The sequence below is a fragment of the Lepidochelys kempii genome, chromosome 17 (assembly GCF_965140285.1).
Source record: "Lepidochelys kempii isolate rLepKem1 chromosome 17, rLepKem1.hap1, whole genome shotgun sequence".
NCBI lineage: Eukaryota > Metazoa > Chordata > Testudines > Cheloniidae > Lepidochelys > Lepidochelys kempii.
Genome location: NC_136396.1, coordinates 2,660,674 through 2,682,489, shown reverse-complemented (window position 1 = coordinate 2,682,489; position 21,816 = coordinate 2,660,674). Strand labels below are relative to the sequence as shown.

General features: G+C 41.9%; 1 protein-coding gene and 1 pseudogene across 5 annotated transcripts in view; both read right to left on the bottom strand.

Moving 5' to 3' along the window:
* NSRP1 (nuclear speckle splicing regulatory protein 1) overlaps nucleotides 1-21,453 on the bottom strand; it is a 32,958-nt gene extending 11,505 nt beyond the window's left edge. The window contains exons 1-4 of one of the 5 annotated variants that reach the window (XM_073315666.1): nucleotides 21,435-21,453; nucleotides 17,743-17,830; nucleotides 14,288-14,383; nucleotides 696-752 (exon numbers count right to left, since the gene is read on the bottom strand). In XM_073315666.1, the coding sequence (XP_073171767.1) occupies nucleotides 696-752; nucleotides 14,288-14,383; nucleotides 17,743-17,787 (198 nt within the window). In that variant the 5' untranslated portion in view covers nucleotides 17,788-17,830; nucleotides 21,435-21,453. Of the gene's footprint in view, nucleotides 1-695; nucleotides 753-14,287; nucleotides 14,384-17,742; nucleotides 17,831-20,696; nucleotides 20,809-21,243; nucleotides 21,347-21,434 lie in introns of those variants that run through there. The other 4 variants (XM_073315663.2, XM_073315664.2, XM_073315665.2 and 1 more) reach the window with 4 other exon arrangements.
* On the bottom strand, nucleotides 21,439-21,590 carry LOC140899908 (U1 spliceosomal RNA; annotated as a pseudogene).
* Nucleotides 21,591-21,816: the final 226 nt, after the last annotated feature.

Below are 21,816 nucleotides of genomic sequence, written 5' to 3'. Positions count from 1 at the left end.
AGTTGTTTAAAATATTCATTCAATAAAGCATCACTACATTCTACATCACAGAAATAAATGCAACTTCTCGTGGTTTTACGGTGTGTGTATTTGTTGTAAACTACATTCAGCTCTATGGAAACTTCAGTTACAAAGTTTGCATTAGGCTATTTTTCAGCTGCTCCTGGACAAAGCCAAAGAATTGCAAGAACAGTCTTGTTCAGAAAAGTGGAATAATTTAATACACCCATAGAAACATGAAAGTTAAAAATCAGCTAGGGGAAGACTCCTACTTCACATTTGCTAAATTGGAACACAAAAAATTGGCACTAGAGAATTCTAAATCTGTTTTTAAAGAAGTCTTGCATTGCAGATGGGATGCAGAAAATCACCATGATTGAGTGAATTTTTAAACATAAGTTCTAAATGTGAAGGACTTGCGCACATGCAGCATGTGTGGCAATGCATTCTGGGATGTACTGATGCATGGAGTACTGGGAGTAAAGGGGACTGGCCAAACTAGTTACAAACGCATGGTTAAGAAGGGAGTCTTCTTACCCACACTGAAAAAAAAAACAAAAAACTGTGTGTTGATTACAAGACGACAGCCAGCCTAGATTGCTGGCAAGGTCAAAACATCGTTAGCTGGCATGGTTACTAATGATAGCAATTTCTTACTTTGTTATATGCATGAGGACTCCCACACCACAACTTACTTGCTTCATTACTTGCTTTTTTAATGCTTCTTTTTGTAGACTCTCACCCACAGATGCCTATTAAAAGATATTATTAGCAATAAAATTAGATTATTGTGTTTACACAGGTTATACTGGGTTTTATTTTTCTAACATTATAATAATCCATAGCTTATTTTTTTAATAAAGTGGTTTCACTGTATTATTATTATAACTTTTACAGCTTTTTTCTGAGGAGTTGTAAGAAACAAACTGAAACTTAATTAACAAACATAAAATAGATCAGTGCATTGTACCACGGAAAGAAACTATCCCAAATTAGTATAGAAATAATAATCAGTTTTACAACACAATTTCCAAGAAAATTACCTCACCAAAGAACAATACAATTTGGTTCAATTCAACAAAATAAGCAATCTCTGTTCAAGAGATACTTGCAAGTGTAATACCACAGGGCGCTGGAGTACTGATTGTGTGTATGTGTTACATATAAAAAAATTATCTGTGTTGAGGTATATTAGCAGAGCAGTGGTGCGAGAACCCAAGACTGAAATAGCAAGAGGTAATACAGATCAGACTGAAATGCACTGGCAGTGATATAGAGGGAAGCTTAAACCGTGACTACTCACACTATGATCCGAAAAAGGAGTACTTGTGGCACCTTAGAGACTAAAATTTATTTGAGCATAAGCTTTCGTGAGCTACAGCTCACTTCATCAGATTTGTTCTCTAAAGTGCCACAAGTACTCCTTTTCTTTTCACGAACACAGACTAACACGGCTGCTACTCTGAAACTATGATCCTGGCTAATGCAGAATCAGCCCCTCAATTTCCTTAGCACTAAACCTTGCTTGGTTTTTGCTACCAAAAAAAAAAAAAAAAAAAAAATTGTGGAAAATGAAACAAAAACCCACAGTATATTAAGTACTTAGGGGTCTATTCTCCCATCAATAGATTAATCTAATTTCCATTAACATTAGGGAGTTGTATGTGAACACTGAAGGATAAATATAGCTGCAGTTTTTTTTAAAGGTTAAAAGATTTCTAATGCCATAAAACAGGAAGGTCTCTGGTCGGAATTCACATGGCCTGTGAATTCATCAGCTCTACAATAATGGACACACTATTAACAACAAAGTTATAGGAATTTGCCAATTTAAAGGTAACAATAATTTAAAAAATTCATCACAATGATCTTATAATACCTTGGACATAAATGCCAAGGAATTAATTTCCTGACACAATCTCTGCAGATAATGCTAGTTGATCTGCCCTCTTTTCTTGCTTTCATTCTTCACATCTATTTTTTGCTGTAGACTAATTAGTGTCCACTAACAAGTGGACACATAACCGCAGCAGTTTTGTGTATTTGTACTTCCATAAATACTATGTACAAATAATCTTCCATGGAGTCACAATTACACAAAACTTGTGTGGTTACACACACACACACACCTCTACCTTATAGTACAATATCAGGCATGAAAGAATTGTACACAACACCATAACCAGATACCTTATAAGTATTCCTGCACTTACAAAACAGTTGTTTTGATCAAGTCCTGAGCTATGTTAGTAGTTTTGCAATTTGAAGATACGAAATGCCCTTGAGTCTGAACTATGGTCATGTTACAATAACCATTTAATCCATTAATCTTTTATTTTAAGCTTTTCAAGATTTTTAATATGCCAGAAAATAGCAGCATTAGCCTTCCGTAGTTTAAGAAAACACAACATAAGAAACAAACTGAAAAAATTAACAAATTGAAAATGTCAATTAAGACAAATACAACTCTCTCAGTTTTCTAATCATATTTTAAACTAAAAATGTCTTAGTTACTGTTGTCTTTTTAACTGCATCTCTTTCCCCCCCCCAAACAGTAGACAAGATTTTGTTTGTTAAACAGATTCATTAAGAGGACATGGCACATTGCCTTGTTTATGTAGTTAGGTATCAATTAGCAGTCTTTTCTAGGGGGAACACTGAAAAAAACCTCTCTTTTGCATTTTGGCAGCTGATCTTTTCAATAATGTATGAACCATGCTCAACATCAGATTTTTAAAAAGAGCGTTTGTGTCAATCACTAATAAAAAAAATAAAATGAAATGAAAAGTTGCACTGAGGAAAGCCAAATAAATATAGCACACACAAATTCAAACAGATCTGCTGATGGATGCAGCTTCTGCTTTCATTTGGTGCTTGCAAAATAGCAATGTGCCATGTCCCTCCTTTCATATGCTGTTGAAATCATGTCAACACGGAAATAAGCCGAGTGTTGTTTCTCAACATGGAAAAAAGTTAAGTGCTGTTTCTCAAGCTTTGAACAGTATTTAGTATATCAAATATAGATCTCTTCGCTAGCTTCTTCCAGCAGTAAGTACACGTAAAAAGAACCGAACTTTTATAACTCGTGTATCCCATCTCTATACCTAACCAAGGCAGTATCTCTGAAAGGGCCCCTGATTGTTTTCTATAGCACAGCAACAGAAACAATAGTCCTAGGGTAGTTGTCAATATTTTGAAGACTATATACAAGTGTTCACTGAATATTAGAACTTATATTAATTTACCTGTACTCAACTTTTTTACAAGCTTTCTGCTATAATGTAGCCTACATTCAGGGAAAATATACTAAAGCAGAAAGAAGCTTAAACCATTCAAACTATTCTTTTCAAGCCCTTCCCCTCAATAACTAACTTCCTTCAATATAAGTGACCAATATTAGACAAGTAAAAGGAGGAGGACTAGAAAAAGCAGCTCTGAAACACTGCCCATTCTAATGCTCTATTTTGCTAAAGGTTGAATAGCTGTGTATGGAGTGGGCCTTGGCAGAAGAGAGAAAAACCTAAAGTTATATCCAGGCTTCAAAAATGGTAAATCCTGTAAAGTTGAGTAATAATAAAAATAAATAATAATAATAAAAAAAGCAAAAAAAAAAAAGCATGCTGTATACTTTTGGGGAACAAACAGTAGTGACTCCAGGATGGAAAGCTGAGGATTACAGTTATCCCTATCATTAAGGGGCAGCTCTCTTATCTAGCAGTGGATAACTTAAGGTGTGGAAACAAACCACATTCTAGGCCCAGGGCTTGTGAAGCTGAGCATGGCTCACAGACAACAATAATGCACTTATTTTTAGGAGGGTTTCAAACCCATTGCTGTTCCGCTACATCCATTGGTCAGTTCACAGAATTACTGCAGAGGAGCCATCTGCCTTGCACTCCTGCCCAAATGTAAACCATTCGAAATCATACACACACACAGTTTACAGTTACAGACTAACATGGCTACAACTCTGAATCAGCAAACACAACGAGTACTTGTGGCACCTTAGAGACTAACAAATTTATCTGGGCATAAGCTTTCATTGGCTAAGACCCACTTCATCAGATGCATGGAGTGGAAAATAGCCCACTTTAATCAAATTGTCTTGTTAGAATTGGTAAGGCAACTCCCATCTTTTCATGTACTATGTATATTTATCTTCCTACTGTATTTTCCACTCCATGCACCTGATGAAGTGGGTCTTAGCCCACGAAAGCTTATGCATAAATAAATTTGTTAGTCTCTAAGGTGCCACAAGTACTCCTCATTGTTTTTACAGTCTACAGTGATGCTCATGACTACATCCTTTACACTGCAACATACTTTTTGGACTGGAATTAGGATGCATTCATCTACATTTTCTATATTTTCAAACATATTCAATTAATCCTGACTTCATTAATCCATTTCTTTTTTCTTGTGGTTTTAGGAAGCAAATTTTTAAAATAGCGTTTCAGATTCTTTTCAAATATTTATTTAAAACTAAACAGTAACCCTCATTTTAATTTCACATATATTACATAGCTCCACAACGTCATGTGACCAGCAGTATAACTTTCCTAATATAAAAGACTATTTAGGGCTGACTCTGTGGGATAGTGACAGTGTTACACAGGAGACGTAGAAGGTACACGACAGCTTACTTTGATATAACTTAAGTCACTCAGGGGTGTGGAAAAGCCACCCCCTCAGCAACATAAGTTACGCTGATCCATGAGCCGGCGTGGACAGCACTAGGTCAGTAAGAGATGCTCTCACACCAACACAGTTACCACGGCTCAGGAAGGTGGTGCAATTATGCCAACAGGAGAGCGTCTGAACTAGCAGCACTGCAGCGGTGCTGCTGTAGCAGTTCTAGGATAAGCCTGCCCTGAGATACGACGCCAGTTCTTGGGGAACAAGGTTGCCTTCTGCTTGGCATAGTCATAGATTCCAAGGCCAGAAGGAATCACTTGTGATCATCTATCTGACTTCCCCAGAACTTTCCCCTAAATAATTCCTAGAGTTTATCTTTTAGAAAACTTTTAGCTAACTTTCCCTTGAGACCCAGCTATAAGAGCAGGCTCTCCTAAGGGCCCCATCAGGGTAGAGTGGAGGGGAAAGAGGAAAAACCTATTTCTGTATTCATATCAAAATATCAAACTCTGGTTAGAATGTTTTTCTTCCTACTCAGCCTACAAGAAATCAATTTGTATTTGTATAATATTTATAGACCTGCAAAAGTAATATATGGTTCTCGTTTTTATACACAAAGGTCTAAAGAGGTCCACCTGTCATTTGTTTGTCCAGAGTGTCAGTAAGTTTAAGGAAAACGGCTCCAGTACAAACACCTCTTCTTATGGTTTGTGGGTGACAATTTCCTGTTCTGCTATGAGCACTGATAGATGAGAACTTCCTGTTCTTTTGTATTGTTTTTACTTATCAACAGTTCATTTATTAAAGGCCCTACAAACTCAGCAATCTGTCTCATGCTTTCTGTTTGTCCACAATCAAGCTATTCTTTGGAGGCACAAAGCTTATAGTGTAATATTTTCTGTCAAGAGCAAATATTTTAACCCTATAGTAAAAACAAACAGAATGCTCCTGTGCAAACCAAGGAAAACTTCTTATAACAACATTAAGGCACTACAGTATATTACCCCTGAAAAATCTTCCCAAATCCCTCTTGGTTTCTTTTTCCCCCACATTTGAGTTTGAACCTTCTTTCATGATTTTGCATATACCAGTATAGAATCATAGAATATCAGGGTTGGAAGGGACCTCAGGAGGCCATCTAGTCCAACCCCCTGCTCAAAGCAGGGCCAATCCCCAATTAAATCATCTCAGCCAGGGCTTTGTCAAGCCTGACCTTAAAAACTTCTAAGGAAGGAGATTCTACCACCTCCCTAGGTAACGCATTCCAGTGTTCCATCACCCTCCTAGTGAAAAAGTTTTTCCTAATATCCAACCTAAACCTCCCCCACTGCAACTTGAGACCATTACTCCTTGTCCTGTCCTCTTCTACCACTGAGGATAGTCTAGAACCATCCTCTCTGGAACCACCTCTCAGGTAGTTGAAAGCAGCTATCAAATCCCCCCTCATTCTTCTCTTCTGCAGACTAAACAATCCCAGTTCCCTCAGCCTCTCCTCATAAGTCATGTGTTCCAGTCCCCTAATCATTTTTGTTGCCTTTCGCTGGACTCTCTCCAATTTATCCACATCCTTCTTGTAGTGTGGGGCCCAAAACTGGACACAGTACTCCAGATGAGGCCTCACCAATGTCGAATAGAGGGGGACGATCACGACCCTCGATCTGCTCGCTATGCCCCTACTTATACATCCCAAAATGCCATTGGCCTTCTTGGCAAAAAGGGCACACTGCTGACTCATATCCAGCTTCTCGTCCACTGTCACCCCTAGGTCCTTTTCCGCAGAACTGCTGCCTAGCCATTCGGTCCCTAGTCTGTAGCTGTGCATTGGGTTCTTCCGTCCTAAGTGCAGGACCCTGCACTGATCCTTATTGAACCTCAGATTTCTTTCGGCCCAATCCTCCAATTTGTCTAGGTCCCTCTGTATCCTATCCCTGCCCTCCAGAGTATCTACCAGTACGCTCTCCTAATTCTTGTCTGCCAAGCAACCTCTCTCTCTCATTTTAAATAACTTCTTAAAATATATTTCTTCTTTACAGTCATTCCTACATGGGTATGGAGGGATGTGAAGACCACACTACTGACCAGTGTTTTGAATTGTTTAAGGTCTCACTGTGATTGCATTTTACAGCACTCTGAATGCTGTACAAAAAGCTCAATAATTCAAAAGTCCTCAAATACCTAAGCAAAAAGAAGAAGAGTAAATCATGTGATTATACGTGTGTATGTTTTGAAGAATGTAAGGTGAAGTCTGAAAACTTTTCATTTCCCTTTTATTCTAATTTAATATAGACCCATTGGTCCCAACTGCTCTAGGAAATGGACCAGTTGTCAGCAATGGTTCTCCCAGAATTGGTGCTGAAAACCATTTAACTGCTAGTACAGATGTAGCAAAACCATATTCTGCACTGTTACAGAAAGGAAGACTAAGGCCCATTGCTGACAACCATTTTCAGCACTGAGTCAGTTTCCTAGTGTAGATGGGACCTTATTATCTGGGCTTAAATTAAAAAGCTCTTGTAAAACATGTAAGATTAAGAATGTCTCATGGAAAATTTTAGGACATTCAATTACCTTAAATTAGGATCTCGATGCGCATGAGAAACGCCAGTGCATTCTTCCACTGACATCTCAGGAAAGGACGTATGACCCCAATGAAAATTTAGACCACCTACAGCAGAGTGTATTTTAATAAAGCTACACTCAAAGCACTTTTGATTAGGGGTAAATTCTCTTTTACGGATTTGTGAGGGAGGGAAGCATGATCTGCGATTGCCACCCAAACCTTATATACTGCAAATACTTGTATGCAGGACATTATATACTGCCTTATTCTTTTCTTTTACATGGTTTCTCACTTTAGAAGTAAACTGCCACCTTAGACCCGCATCATCTTTCTCTGACAAGATATCTACCAGCTTTCTGGAGGTTTCTCCTTCAAGGCATTCAACATTAGGCACACAGGATCAATTATTTCTCTTCGTTTTGTAATTCATTTCAAAGGGATATGAAACTAGACTTAATGACCCGTCAGACAAATTAAACCAGAATTAATTTTAATCTCCTACTATAACCAATTGGTTTTAACTTGGTATGCAGAAAATCCCTGGCTAATCGCCAACAGTAGAGTAAGTAGAGTTATTAACTGGTCAGTAAATGAGAAAAGCTGAGATGGTTAATCTGTTCACAAAAGCAAAAACTTTCAATATCAGATTTTAGGCTATTGTTGTAGCCCCAAGGCTTAATTACAACAACATGTTATCCTGACCAAGTATTCACATGAAACCAGACAAGACCTCAGCTGGAAAGACACAGCTCTCATCTTGACAAGGTGAAAATGTGGGGCAAAGATTCAAAGTGAGGGACCCAATAAATAAATAAAATACAAATCTGGAAATAATCACAGTAAAGGTTTTTATCGGACATCCATAAACCTAGCATCTAAGCACCTGCAAAAACTGAATTAAAGCAACAGAGTCTAGTGAGCTATGGGCTTATCTACATGTGAAATGCTACAGTGGCATTGCCTACACACCGTTGGAAGGGGCTCTCCTGTCTGAGTAGGTAATCCACCTCCCCAAGAGGTGGTAGCTAGATCGACGGAAGAATTCTTCCATCAACCTAGCCCTGTCTGCAACTTAGTTCGGCTTAACTGTGCTGCTCAGCAGGTGTGGATTTTTCACACCCCTGAGTGACAGCTGGGTCTACCTAACTTTTTAGCATAGACCAGGCCTTAGTTTCTGCCCCCTCATCATCAGGTTGTTGGAATTTGTGCATGCGGATGCATACACACTTGTGAGAGAGAAAGACACCTTCTCCTCCTCCTCGTTTAAATTTTTCCTCTTAGTTGTTGTGGGTGAAGATTAGGTTGTATATAAATTCTGCACTTCAGTCTGAATCTGGGAAGGGCCTATGACCATTCTTCTCTCCTCTGGAAGAGAGGTGTATGGTTCTTGTTCACAGAACCTATCATCCCACATTTGGAATCTCTTCTCTGTGAAACATGCTGATAGTTCTCAAAGCAGGTAATACTGGCTTCCTAGGTAGAGTGTATGTAGTCTGGATTGATGAAGCAATTTACAGTCCTGGAAAGTCCTGATAGTAGTGATACAGTGGCTGCAATGGTAAAGAAAATAAATTCTCTCTGTTTCTATCCTGATTGTGGATTAGGACCACAGGAGATTCTTGTATTGAATGCTTCTACCTTAGATTTTCAACACAGGCATTCAAATGTCCTTCCCTCCCTCTTTCATTATTGTAGACTATCAGAAAATCATGGTGATATAATAGTGTGGTGCCATATTTCTGGCTGCGTTCGGTGTACGATCATAGCTCAAGGAATGGTAGGTTTGACAAAATGCTATCTGTTCACCGTTGTTTTCTCTGAGGATGCTGTTATGTTTAACTGGATCCATGTGGTTATGAAGGTAGACAACAATGAGAGCCACCATCCTGTTTGAGGACTGTGCTTGGAGAAGGTTGTGGTCTGCCAAAAATAGGAGGGTGATTTTTGCGCTCCCTATGACCCCTCCTAAACTCAAAAACACATCGGGGCCATATGTGTAGGATTAGCCGGTTGGAGACAAGAGGTGGTCAGTTCCAATACAAAGTTTGGGAGGATAGCATCAGAGATGATGTCTGCGAAGGTGCTGAACTCGCTGAAGCAAGTAAGTCTTGGGTTTCGCCACCATAACAGTCAGCATACCTCTTGGTCACTCCAGGACACCTTTTATGTCTGGAGGTCTGCAGACAATTAGTACATCTATGATTATTTTAACTGTTGACTCACAAGTTAAGTGGATACATTTAGATTGTTTTTTTAATACCTGTGGATGCTCTTTTCCATTTAAGGCCGGATGGAATTAACAATCAATCAACAACGTGAGATTCATTATAAGGGTTCCCCACAGCTTTCATTTTAAGGGGCAGCATTTCTAATGTTATATTGTTATAAATTAAGGCAGGGGATAAGATGCAGGGCTATGAAGCACAGAAAATAATTTTGGCCCAAAGTAAGAGAACATCTCTAATAATAGCGTAAATCCTTCCAGGATATAAAAATGTGTTAGAGTGCTATTTCATCAACTTGCTGAAATCATTTTAATTGTGGACATTCACAAAACAAAAGCCAGTGGAAGCCAAAGTTGATCCCCAAAAAGACAGCAGAATTAGACTATCATATTGACCTGTTCACATTGTTTCTGAAAACCCTACTGTATATATATTCCATACATTTTAAATACGTGATTAGTTGTTAAATATAAGATAGGACAATATCCAAGAAGCTGGCAAGGCCAGCTATCCCACTACATTAAATGACCTTGTTTGCACACTGACAAAAAAAAATGATCTAACTTGAGTTAGCTAACACAAGGTAAAATCCTAATGATGACAAGACAGCTCATATTTCACATGAGTTAGCAGGTCAAGCTAAAGACTATGGGCAAACCTACTCTAACTCGACCTGCTAACTCATGCAAAAACTATTAACTGCTCTGTCTTCATTAGGATTTTATCTTGAGTTAGCTAACTTGAGTTAAGAACATATCCTTTTTTGTAGTGAAGGCAAGACCAAAGATAACTGGATCACAGATCGTAAGTACAGTACTTAGTTCTTCTCACAACACATCAGGAATCTCAGGATTTGACTCTCATTCATAATAATGCCATCTCATACAGCTTTGGCAAAAAAAAGAAGCCTTAAAGGAGCCTTAGTTACACCCACTTTAAGGCCCTGTTATATTGCAAGAGCAGTGTAAAGTACCATGAGAACTTCTCTAAATAGGGAAATTTACTGGAATAAGAGTCTCCATACAGGGAGTTATACTGCTATGACCACACTAAAGTTCTGCTGGTGCATTTCCCTATGTAGACAAGCCCTCAGTGTAAAGGAGAAGACTGCAATTTCTAAAAGTTGCAAGGACAGGGAAATCTGCATGGAGGGATCTTAAGAGATACGGAAGCAGGCACCCCACTTGCTGTAAATGAAGTATCAATTAGCACCGAAAGATGGTCTATTAAACTCCATAGACAGGAGCAGAGCAAGCAACAATGCAGCAGTCATACAGACAAGTCCTAGATGAAGAGGAATATAGGGGACAGATCCTTTTGAGAAATTTATTTCTGATACATTTTCTGTTCTGCGTTATTTTTAAAGACTCAAATGATGTATTGCTATAGTCTATGTGCTCAATAAAAGACTTTCTAGTGGTAAGGGAAAATAAAACACAATTTTAAAGATTTTAACACTGAAAATAGTGAAAGAACAAATCCTTCCCTTGCTATGACAGCCACACACTAGGTTTTACCTAGCGTACTAGAATTAACAAGCCTCCTTTCTTGCTTTATTAATTATTCATGACTAACACTTCATTTAAAGAGAATTTCTGTCCCACTAACATGGACACTTTGCTTAAATGAGCAAGCCAAAGGACTTTCTTCTACAGTAACTTACATCCACTAACCAGCTTGGCGACAGTGAGCAGACTTTATAAGATATTATCACCTTTCAAATCCTTTCTAACAGATTCAGCAAGGATGCAGACAAAATCTTAATGAAATATGCATAGTAACATTAAAAAAAGGGAACACAAGTTTGGTATCTAATATATAATCACAATGACCAAGTCAGGTGTGCAGATTCCCCAGCATGGACTTTATTAGAGTTCAGTTATAAATACACAATCTTCAGACATTCGAGATGTAGTTCTGACTGATAAAGTAGCAGACAGGAAATGAAACCCCTCCCAAATGCTGCTCCTTATCTTGAAAAGCCCTGAAATTATTACTGAACTAATAAAGTAATTTTGTTTAAAAAGAAATGATTTTTTTTTTATAAAGGCAGTTGTGAGATTATTGCTTTTTGCTGGCTGTGTACCATGCTGACATAACATGGTAAGTTTTGTATGATTTGTTATAGTGGAGTCTGGTAGTAAGGACGTAGTTAAAGAGTATTTCAGCCTCCATTACAAATCCTTTGGAGGAAAGGGAATTTAACTTAAGCTTTTGTTTAGTTATAAATGTGACAATAAAATTTGCCATTTGCAATCTTTACTTTTCATTGTTTTGTTTTTATATGTAGCATATTAATTAAATGACTGAGATGCTTTCATGAATTTCAGCAAGGCTTACCAGACAGCATCGATTATTACTCACATGCATAGAAAAATGTTTCTGGACAATAGCATTTGGTTGCTGAGACATGTAGTGCAAGTCCACAAGCAGTCTGACCGAAAACTAGTAATTTTCCCACTCATCAATTTCAAATCACTGAGGTCTCTGCAGTCACAGAATTTTACACAGATTTTACATTCTACAACAAAACCAAGATGATGAAATCATTATTTCACTGGATTTATTTTTTTTTCTCCTCTCTTTCTGTGTAGAAGTATATGTACTGGAGAGCAAGGTGATCCTAGGGCTTGGCTTGGGACACCTGTGTTCAAATCCCTGCCACAGACTTCCTGAGACACCTTGGGCAAGTCATTTAGGCCTGGATCCACAAAAGAGACTTAAGTGTTATGATGCTGAGCTTCACAGCGTATAACTTTTAGAGGCCTAAAAAAATCACTGGAACAACACTGAGATCCACAAAGCCTGACTTCGGCTCCTATAAAATGAATGGGGAGAGATAGGTGCCTTAGAACGTGATGCACAAAGACCGCATGGTAGGCAGGGAGCCGTCTAAGCTAGACAATGGGAGATGCAATGAGAAGCCCCACTCCTCTCTCTGAATTTGGTGCCAAGTCCTGGCTGCAGAGAGGCACCTATCACTGTTCGAGAGTCACAAACTGCAGGCAAGACAGGAGTTCAGCTGCCAAGGATCTGCCACCTTGCAGGTGAATGCCCTAACCACTAGGATACAGAGTCATTCTAACTCTTGCTCTGGCCTAATCAATATTTAATTTAAGTGGAACAACTTCAATAGGAGAGATTTAGGGAGATCCAAGCCACAACATTCCATAGCCAAGTGTTTGGGGCTCTCTCCTCAGGCGGGCAGATCACTGTTCAAATCCCTTCTCCTCCTCCTCAGGCACAGGGAAGACTTGATCCAGCAGTCTCCCACATCCCATGTCTAAGAGGACCATCATGATCATCTAGGCTGACCTACTGTACATTGCAGGCCACAGAACCCCACCTACCCACTCATGTAATAGATCTCTAACCTCCAGCTGAGTTACTGAAGTCCTCAAGGCATGATTTAAAGACTTCAAGTTACAGAGAATCCGCCATTTACACTAGTTTAAACCCGCAAGTGACCCATGCCCCCGCTGCAGAGGAAGGCTAAAAACGCTAACCACTCAGCTAAAAGTTGTAAAGTCCTCCTCCGCCTGCTCCTCCCCCTAGCTGTTTTGTGTGCAGTTAGGCTACCTCTGAGCTCGCCTACTGGATCGGGCCCTGCATGTGACTTAGGTAGCCAAACAACCTCTCTCCCCTACTTTGTGAATTACTCTGGGACTTAGGTGCCCAGTCACCTAAAGTAGGGCTGCAGTGCACACAATCAGAGCCAGAAACATAGGGAACCTTTACGGCAAAAACTTAGGCACCAAGCGAGTCCAGGCGCTTACAGGATTAGCTGAGCTGGAGGTTTGTGGATCACAGCGGTGCCTAAAATCAGGACTTAGGTGCCTAAATACATTTGTGGATCCCACTCTTGGTCACTCTGTGCCTCTGTTTCCCTTCTGTAATATGGCATTGCTACTTCACAGAGGCAGTTTGTGAATTGCTCAGAAACTATGCGAATGAGGGACCTCAGATATAGTGTTTCTTTTCCACTTGGATTTGCTCTGGATTTTCCCCCCACACAAGAGAAAAAAAGAACTCAAGTTTAGCTTTAGAAAACCAACAGTAATATTAGGGTAACAGATCTCACCTACATTGAAAATTTTTAGAGTGGAAGGTGGAGTGAGCATAATATTAAATTAATTAAAACATTTTAAAATTAGAGTTTGAAATTCATAGACTGTGGGCATGATTAAAATTCTCAGAAATAAATTTTGGTTGATAAAAACCATAACATTATACTTCGATGCTGAAGTTAAATATATTGTAACTCCACCTCCAGAATACTTATCTTCTCTTTAACTATAGATCAACATTTAAAGAGGATAAAGATCCTGCTTTAAACTCCTTTGTTATACCCCAATTTAACAGTATGTTCCTAAGATAATCAATTATTTTTATTTGTAAAATACCCAGCTCTATCCACCTCGCATTATACGGCCATCTCAGTGCCTCAATGACAGGAGCATACCCCGAACTGTAATTTGCATGGGTTGCTGCACCCTCTGCTGGAGCAGGTAGAAATTATTAAGTTATTAACGATAGGTTTCAGAGAAGCAGCCGTGTTAGTCTGTATTCACAAAAAGAACAGGAGGACTTGTGGCACCTTAGAGACTAACCAACTTATTTGAGCATAAGCTTTCGTGAGCTACAGCTCACTTCATCGGATGCATGAAAGCTTATGCTCAAATAAATTGGTTAATCTCTAAGGTGCCACTAGTACTCCTTTTCTTTATAAGTTATTAATATATTTTTTAAAAGTGAGCTGGATAAATTTAAACATCTTGTATTTTAAACAAACTAAATTTCTTGGTTACTAGTAAGGCTACAGGTTATTCAAACTAATAATACAATTTCCTTTTAACCATTTACTTACTTTTTGCATTTGTCCAGCTTGGACAGTAAAAATTAATGAATCAGTTTCGGTTTTGCTTCTGATCCGTGCTCTTTCAGGTTCTCTCTGCTGCAAAAACTGTATAGCAATTACGGTTTACACTGAATATTTTGGAACAAATTGTTGATTTCTATAGGGCTTCTGATTTTTAAATATTTCATTTTAAAAATCTAAATGTTGGCTAAAATTTGAGTTGACAATATTTTCTTTAAATTAATGTGCTGATACTTTATGCTCAAATTATTAAGGTAAAGGTAAAAGAAAATGCAATAATCTTTCCTCCTGAAATGTTAAAGGGATATGGATCCATTAAAAAAAAAAAAACACACTGCTATCTGAAAATGTGAAAACTAGTACTGTGAATTGAATGGGATTAGAGGGGGGAAAATAACTATTTGTAGTTTATTTACTTTTTGTGTATAGCCATTTCCACCTAAGGGAGGAAGATTGGGAGCGGGACGGTCAAGGAGGGGCGGTGCTCAAGTGCATCAAGGAAAGCTCCGTGTCCCGCAACTGGTGGGATGGGTACTGCAAGGAATAGCGAGATCTAGGCGGCAACCAGTGCCATTGTGGAGAGCGGTACCGTGAGGTCGACAGGTGCCAAGAAGTTGGACCTTGCCTCAATGGGGAGCGGTGTTGAGAGAGTGACCACGACTGTTGCCGTGCCGGAGATCTGCGCTGCGATCGGCAACTTGGAGAGGTGCGGTGCTGCAATGGAGAGCGGTGCACGGAACGAGGATGGTCTGAGCAGTGCCGCAAGGTCTCAGACCATGACCTAGACCTCGAGCGGGACCACAACCTATCAGCTGATGACCACCTAGAGTGGGGAACAGCTCCGAGGATCGGGGCTGCAAGACCAGTGCCGCGAGTCAGACTGGCACGTAACATACGTGCGGTGCTGGGACTCAGAACAGCGCTGGGACTCAGGCCGGCGCAGTGATGCTGGTCTGGGGGCAGATGGCCCAAACATTGCCGGTTTGCCCCTTGATGGTACCGGGGCTCGAGCTGATGGAGGCCTTGAGATCGGGGACACAGGCGCAGTCATCTCAATGAGCCCTCTAGAGGCCTCAAAAGTGTCCGGAGTGGAGGTCAGCGTGACCTCCTCCACCTGCAGAGAGTCTGGTGGCGTGGGGCTGCCCGGGGGACCGAGGGCCCATGCGGGCTGAGGCCTACTGGAGGGTCTGTCAGTCTTATGGGTGTCCTGCTGGGGCTGCAGCATCTGCTTCAAGCCTCTGAGGAAGTCCTCCCATGGCCTGCTTTTTACAGGCGGCCAGGGAGGGGGAGCAGTGCCGGGGGGAGCGCTTCTGGGCCCCGGGAGATCACCAGCCCCTAGGAGGGCGTGCCGAGTCCTTTTGCAAAGCTGTAGACGGCACCGCTGGAGGAGCACCCTGCATCGAGGCGCTCGGGCCCAAGTCTTGTGGCGGATGGAGAGCAGACTCCATGTAGAGTTATTTCAGGCAAGCGTCCCTCTCCTTTCTGGTTCGGGATTTAAACGCCTTGCAAATTTTACACGTCTGCCTGGTGGGCCTCTCCCAGGCACCGAAGACAGGAGTTGTGCAGATTGCCGTGGGCATAAGCTTGCCGCAAGAGCTACAAGGTTTGAAGCCCTGGGATGGCATGCCCCATAGGACACTCGTTGAAGGGGAAAACCCTCAACTGCTATAAACTATACTTAACACTAGAGATAATGACTAAACAATTAACTAACAATGGGTAACTATATACAGAGATAAGTAAGATAGCTAGGGAGTAGTAGACAACTGGAGAACAAGAAACCACTGTTCCAACAACTGTCACTGGCAGTAAGAAGGAACTGAAGGGGGGTCGGGCCGGCAGGGTCGTATATAAAACGCCATATCGGCATCACTCCAGGTGGCTCCACAGCCGGCCCGACGGGTGGCTGCTACGGAAAACCTTCCGACAGCCGTGCATGCAGCGTGCACACACCTAACTGGAACTGATATGAGCAAGCACTCGAAGAAGAACCAGAGTACATGTTTAGGTAAGTCATGTACTAGCAGTATTGTACACTGTCCTAACGCTCGACTTGAAATGTCATGGAAGTCATCATCCAGAAATCAAATTGCATCATCAAGGAAAAGAAATACAAAAAGTCTATGGCATTCTTCCATATCCCAATCAACTACTGACAAAGCAGGAATTCTTTAAACTCTACGAAGTTTAGATTTCTAGAAGATCATTTCACTTCCTAATTATGCTCCATGCCAATTATGAACTCAATTTTTGTGAATGCTTAACAAAAATAAGCTGTCAAAGAATCTTTGTGAGGTTTGGCCCAGATCCTCCAAACATGTACTTAACTTTACTCTCACAAGTAGCACCACTAAATTAAATCAGACTACTCACATAAGTAAACTTAAGCGTGTGGATAAGTGTTTACAGGGTTGGGACCTTTGTTTGGATTAAACACAAGGATGAATTATTGTTCATCCTTAAAATTTTACAATCTGTTTACAAAAACATCTGACTAGTGCAGTTACTTCATTCTGTTCCTGAGACTTACGAGACATTTCATCTTTTATTTTGTCCACATGAATAATATGTTCAACTTGCTCACCCAGCCACCAAACAAGTCTATGGAATAGAACATGTCAGACAGAGCTACAAACATAGGGATAGAGTGTAATTTTACCTGTATAGACTCATAACTCACAAGTGATAAACCTGCGATAAATTATACTCCTTTTCACACTATACAAAGTAACTTCAAATGCGTATGGCATAACCAGACAACTCTCAGGTGCACAACTCTGACTATTTCTTACCTATTGTGTTAAAATAAAAGTTTTCATACACATCAGGGTTAATTTTGCACTGTTTTCATTAAGATTCAGATAGGACTTCAAATGAAGTTGGATCAGGCTATTAGAGCACTGATTTGTATTTCAAAAATACCTAAAACAAAATGTACCCCTTAAAAACAGTACAGAACTCTGAACTTTAAACTGCACAATGTTCTTCAGAAATACCCCAGACTACACACTTTTAGAAGCATTAGTGCAGACTTATTTTAATTATAGAGACAAGCTGAAGAAATGAGCTGTTAAAGGTCTTTTGAGTTCTGGACATAACAGTTCCAGAATAGCAAAAATCTATTTCAAAGAACCATTTGCCTACAGAGAAGTTAAGTACTTTGCTCAAGATCACACAAATTAGCGGCAGAATCAAGGAAAGAACTGAGAGCTCCCCAGGCCCAGATCTTTGCTTTCACCACTAGATCATGCTACTCAAAAAGGCATTTTTGGAAATGAAATGTATATTGAATTTGGACTTCTTTTGTTATTAGCAGGCATCTGCCCATAAAATGTTCCCAATCGATATTCAGCTCAAAGTAATCCTCCATTTAACGTACTGAAAAGCAGCAGAATGAAATGTACATTTCAGTGTTACTGTGGAGAAAATTATTGATAACTAACCTCCTCATCAGAGTCATCTGCGAAGACTGAATGTTTCTTCAACATCAGAGTTTTCTGCAATGCTTTCTTGGGCAAAATAAGCCCATATCTGGAGAAAAAGGTTAGAAATCACCCTTTTAGTATTATTGACAATAATACGGTAATATATGTATTATATTCCAAGACAAAGAAAACAACCACCCAATTTTAAAAACAGAAAATAGCACACTAGCAAAATCAGCATCAGTGCCACAGTTATTGGGCATAATTTAGGACATTTGGTACAATGTAGCCGACCTTGTCACCCATTCATACGCTTCTCCTACAGCAGTCTTCAAGCTTTTTCCCATGCCACCCACTCTCCAGTCAATGCCCTTCCAGAGCTGGTCCACAAAGCCAGTACCCTCTCACTTAAATCCCTCCTGAAAGCCCATTTCTACCATAAGAAGAAACTAGTTCGGGCTCTTTATTCTGCAAAGGATTAAACACGGGCATAATCTCATACACACGCACACCTCGAAAAATAATTTCCACCAATAATCAAAATGAACAGATTAATAAATTCACAAGCAGCATTTTTCTTACTTGAGTTTGATTTAAGGATCTTTACTTTGTATATTTTGATGTGATATTAACAATTTGTGTTTTAATGGTTATAATGTTTTAACTTTTTGAATCTCAACATCTGTCATTAAATAATTATTGTCTGCCTCCCGTTATCTAATGTCCCATAATTTTACGCAACTGTGAAAATTTAAATTGATAAAAATTGAAAAAATATTTAAAAATAAAATCGATATTATTCATTGAAATTATAAAAAAAAATAAAAATCAAATTCTGCCAAGCCTACAAATAAACATTTGTCTTTCTTAAGAGATTAGTTCTACTCTTTTGGGAAGGGTTTGTTAGTACGAAACATGCAGCAGCATTCTCTCACCAACACAGGATACTGTGAGCACATCAAACCTGTAGCTGCTCCCTACAGAGGGTTCCTGTAGAAAAGTGGTTCTTAACCAAGGGTACGCGTACCCTCAGGGTACGCAGCCGTCTTTCAGGAAGTACATCAACTCATCTACTTATTTGCCTAGTTTTACAACACGCTACATAAAAAGCACTAGCAAAGTCAGTACAAACTAAAATATCGTACAATGACTTGTTTATACTTCTCTATATACTATACACTGAAATGTAAGTACAATATTTATATTCCAATTGTTTTATTTTATAATTATATGGTAAAAATGAGAAAGTCAGTCATTTTTCAGTAATAGTGTGCTGAGACACTTTTGTATTTTTAGGTCTGATTTTGTAAGCAAGTAGTTTTTAAGTAAGGTGAAACTTGGAGGTATGCAGGACAAATCAGACTCCTGAAAGGGGTACAGTAGTCTGGAAAGGTTGAGATCCACTGCTATAGAATATCAAGTCAAGTTCAAGGTCTCAATACTATTTTCAAGGCATGCAGAGGCTTGGGCCCAGGCCATCTAAAAGATCACCTATTATTATTTATTACTTGTACTGCAGAAGTACACCATGACCTGAAGATCCAGAATTAAGTGTGTAGTTGAAACTCTGCTCCCATGCACAAATGAACTCTATGGTGCAAGAAACAAGAGCTTTCTCAGGGGGCTGGTACTGGACTGTGGAACAAACTCTCACAGGAACGAAGGACAATCCCAAACCTCACCACCTTCCACTCCAAATTAAGGCACACCTCTTTGACTGGCCCTCTTGTATATACACACACAGAACAAGAGATACATTAAAAACAAAAAACATACCAATAAAAAACACTCCATTGCACACACAATTCCCCTCCCTGCCCCCAGCAGGATGAGAGGGAAGGAACTACATGTGACAGATGTTAGTCATGCCACTTAAGGCACTACTGGAAGGTGATGAGTGCAGTAGAGGTGGGTAGGGAGACAGGCTGCCTGCCTTGAGAGATGTAGCTAGGTTGATCTAATTTTTAAGTGTAGACCAGGCCTAAGAGCTCCTAGGGGCAGGGAACATGTCTTCTTTCCTGTTTGGAAAGGCTTTGTGAGTTGTACAGGAAGTAAACAATAATAAATTTGACCCCAAAATTAGATTTGGGAAAAACAAACTTTTACTAGCTCTAGACCCAATGATATATTTCTATTAATTTGGTGCAAGAAGCTTCCAGGATAAACAGTTGCTTTTAAAACAAACAAACATTCCCTTGCAATGTTTGCCCTCTCCAAAGTTGCAGCCCTGAGACCCTAGAGCCCAGATTGAATAAAACAAAATGAAGTGATTTGTAAGTCATCTGCTTATCATACAGCCCCAGGTGAAGATTGTTTCTGAGCATGCCTTGGTCCACCACACTGTTTTGCAGGGGCCCACGTGAGTAACCCCACTGCCCACAGGTGGTGTTTTCAAGAGCTGCCCCACATCCCCAGCATCTGCCCCATGTTCTCATCTACCCTCACCATCCCATCCCCTGCCCCCAACTGTATCACCCTATCTCCTTCCCCAACAGGACCCCAGACTCCCCACCAATCCCAGGCCCTGGTGACCCCCCTCCGTGTCCCCCTGGGGCCCTATCCTCTCAGCCTACCACACACAGGACCCTATATCCCCAAAGCCACTCCCCCACATTGTCATTCCCCCAATGCCACCATCCCCCCAACTGGCCCTCATGTCCCCTCATCTCAACCCCATTCCCTTTGACCTCATGGGCCTCTCCTCCAACCTCCCCTTCCCTGCCCTCCGCCATGGCATCATCTCCCCCAGGGGCCTCTCCCCCATGGCACCACCCCCTCAACCCCATCACCTCCCAGGCCCCCATGGGGGTCTCTCCCCAACCTCCCCTTCACTGCCCTCCCCCCTCGCACCACCCCCTCAGCCCCATCACCTCCCAGGCCCCCTCTCCTCCCAGTCCCTTCCCCCAGGCGCTTCTCCCGTCCCCAGAGTCTCTCATGGGGGCCCCCCCCTGACGCGCCCGGGCCCCGCTCACTGCTTGCTCGGCGCCGCCATCTTGGGGTCGGGCGCGCTGCGCTGCTGCATCCGGGCACCGCCGCCTCCCGCTCGGCGCCGGTTCCGCCTCGCGCCGCAGGCGGGACGGTGGGGCCGGGGGTGGGGGGGGCTGATATCCGCGCGCGGGGGGCGGGGGGGCGATATCCGCGCGCGGCGGGGGGGGGGGGAGGCATTCAGCCCGCCGGGGCGCGGCGGGAAGCTCGGCCGGGCTCAGACGGGGCGCGCCCGAGGGTCCCTGCCGGGTGAACGCGGGGGCCCGTGAGCGGCGCGGGGGGGGAAGCCGCTTCGAGCGACGCAAAACGGGTCTCCCTCGCCGCCCCCGTGCCGCCCTCGGGGGCGTTTCCCTGCCCCGCCGCAGGGCAGGGGCGGCTCGGGGCGTACTGGGGGTCAGGGCCCTGAACCCGACTCTCCGCGGTAAAACGCGGCGAGATGCTGTTCGCTTTTTGGGGGGCGAACGGATCGCTCGGCCACGCGGGACTCCTGGCGTGAGGCGGCGGGCAACCGGCTTTCGCCAAGCGACGCTTCACCTAGGGCAGTGCGGGCACCCGCAAGTGCTGGGGCTCCCAGCTTTTGTCAGCCTGATCATCTCTCCGCGAGTGAAGGGCCTGAGCCTGCGGCCTGCCTCCCGCCCCGCCGGGCGCGCTCCGGGCCTTTGGCGCCCGCCCGCCCGCTGCCAGCAAAGCGCCCGTGCAGAGCAGGCACCTGTCGCTGCAGGTACCTGAAAAGGGGAAACAAAAGCAGCGCGCCACTACCACAGGCGCTGCAGCCGAGTTTCCCGCCTTTGGGGAAATCGCCGGGGTCAGCGCACCCGCAGGGCAACGGGTGAGCCCCGCCCTGGGAAAACCACCTTCCTGAGCCTGGTATCGCCCCTGCCCGCTGCAGACCCTGAACTAGCCAAAGCCCTGGTGTGTTACTTTGACTCGCTGAAACAAACCATGTCATCTATAAGCACCCTACCTTTTTTGTTCCATTCATGAAGCTTAGTAAGTAACTTGTATTCACAATGAATTGTTTGTGAGCATCTTCTGAAGGGACAAGTGCTTGTGGTTATCAGTATAATATCTGTAAAGACATTGTTCCTAGAAATATCACTGTAAGTG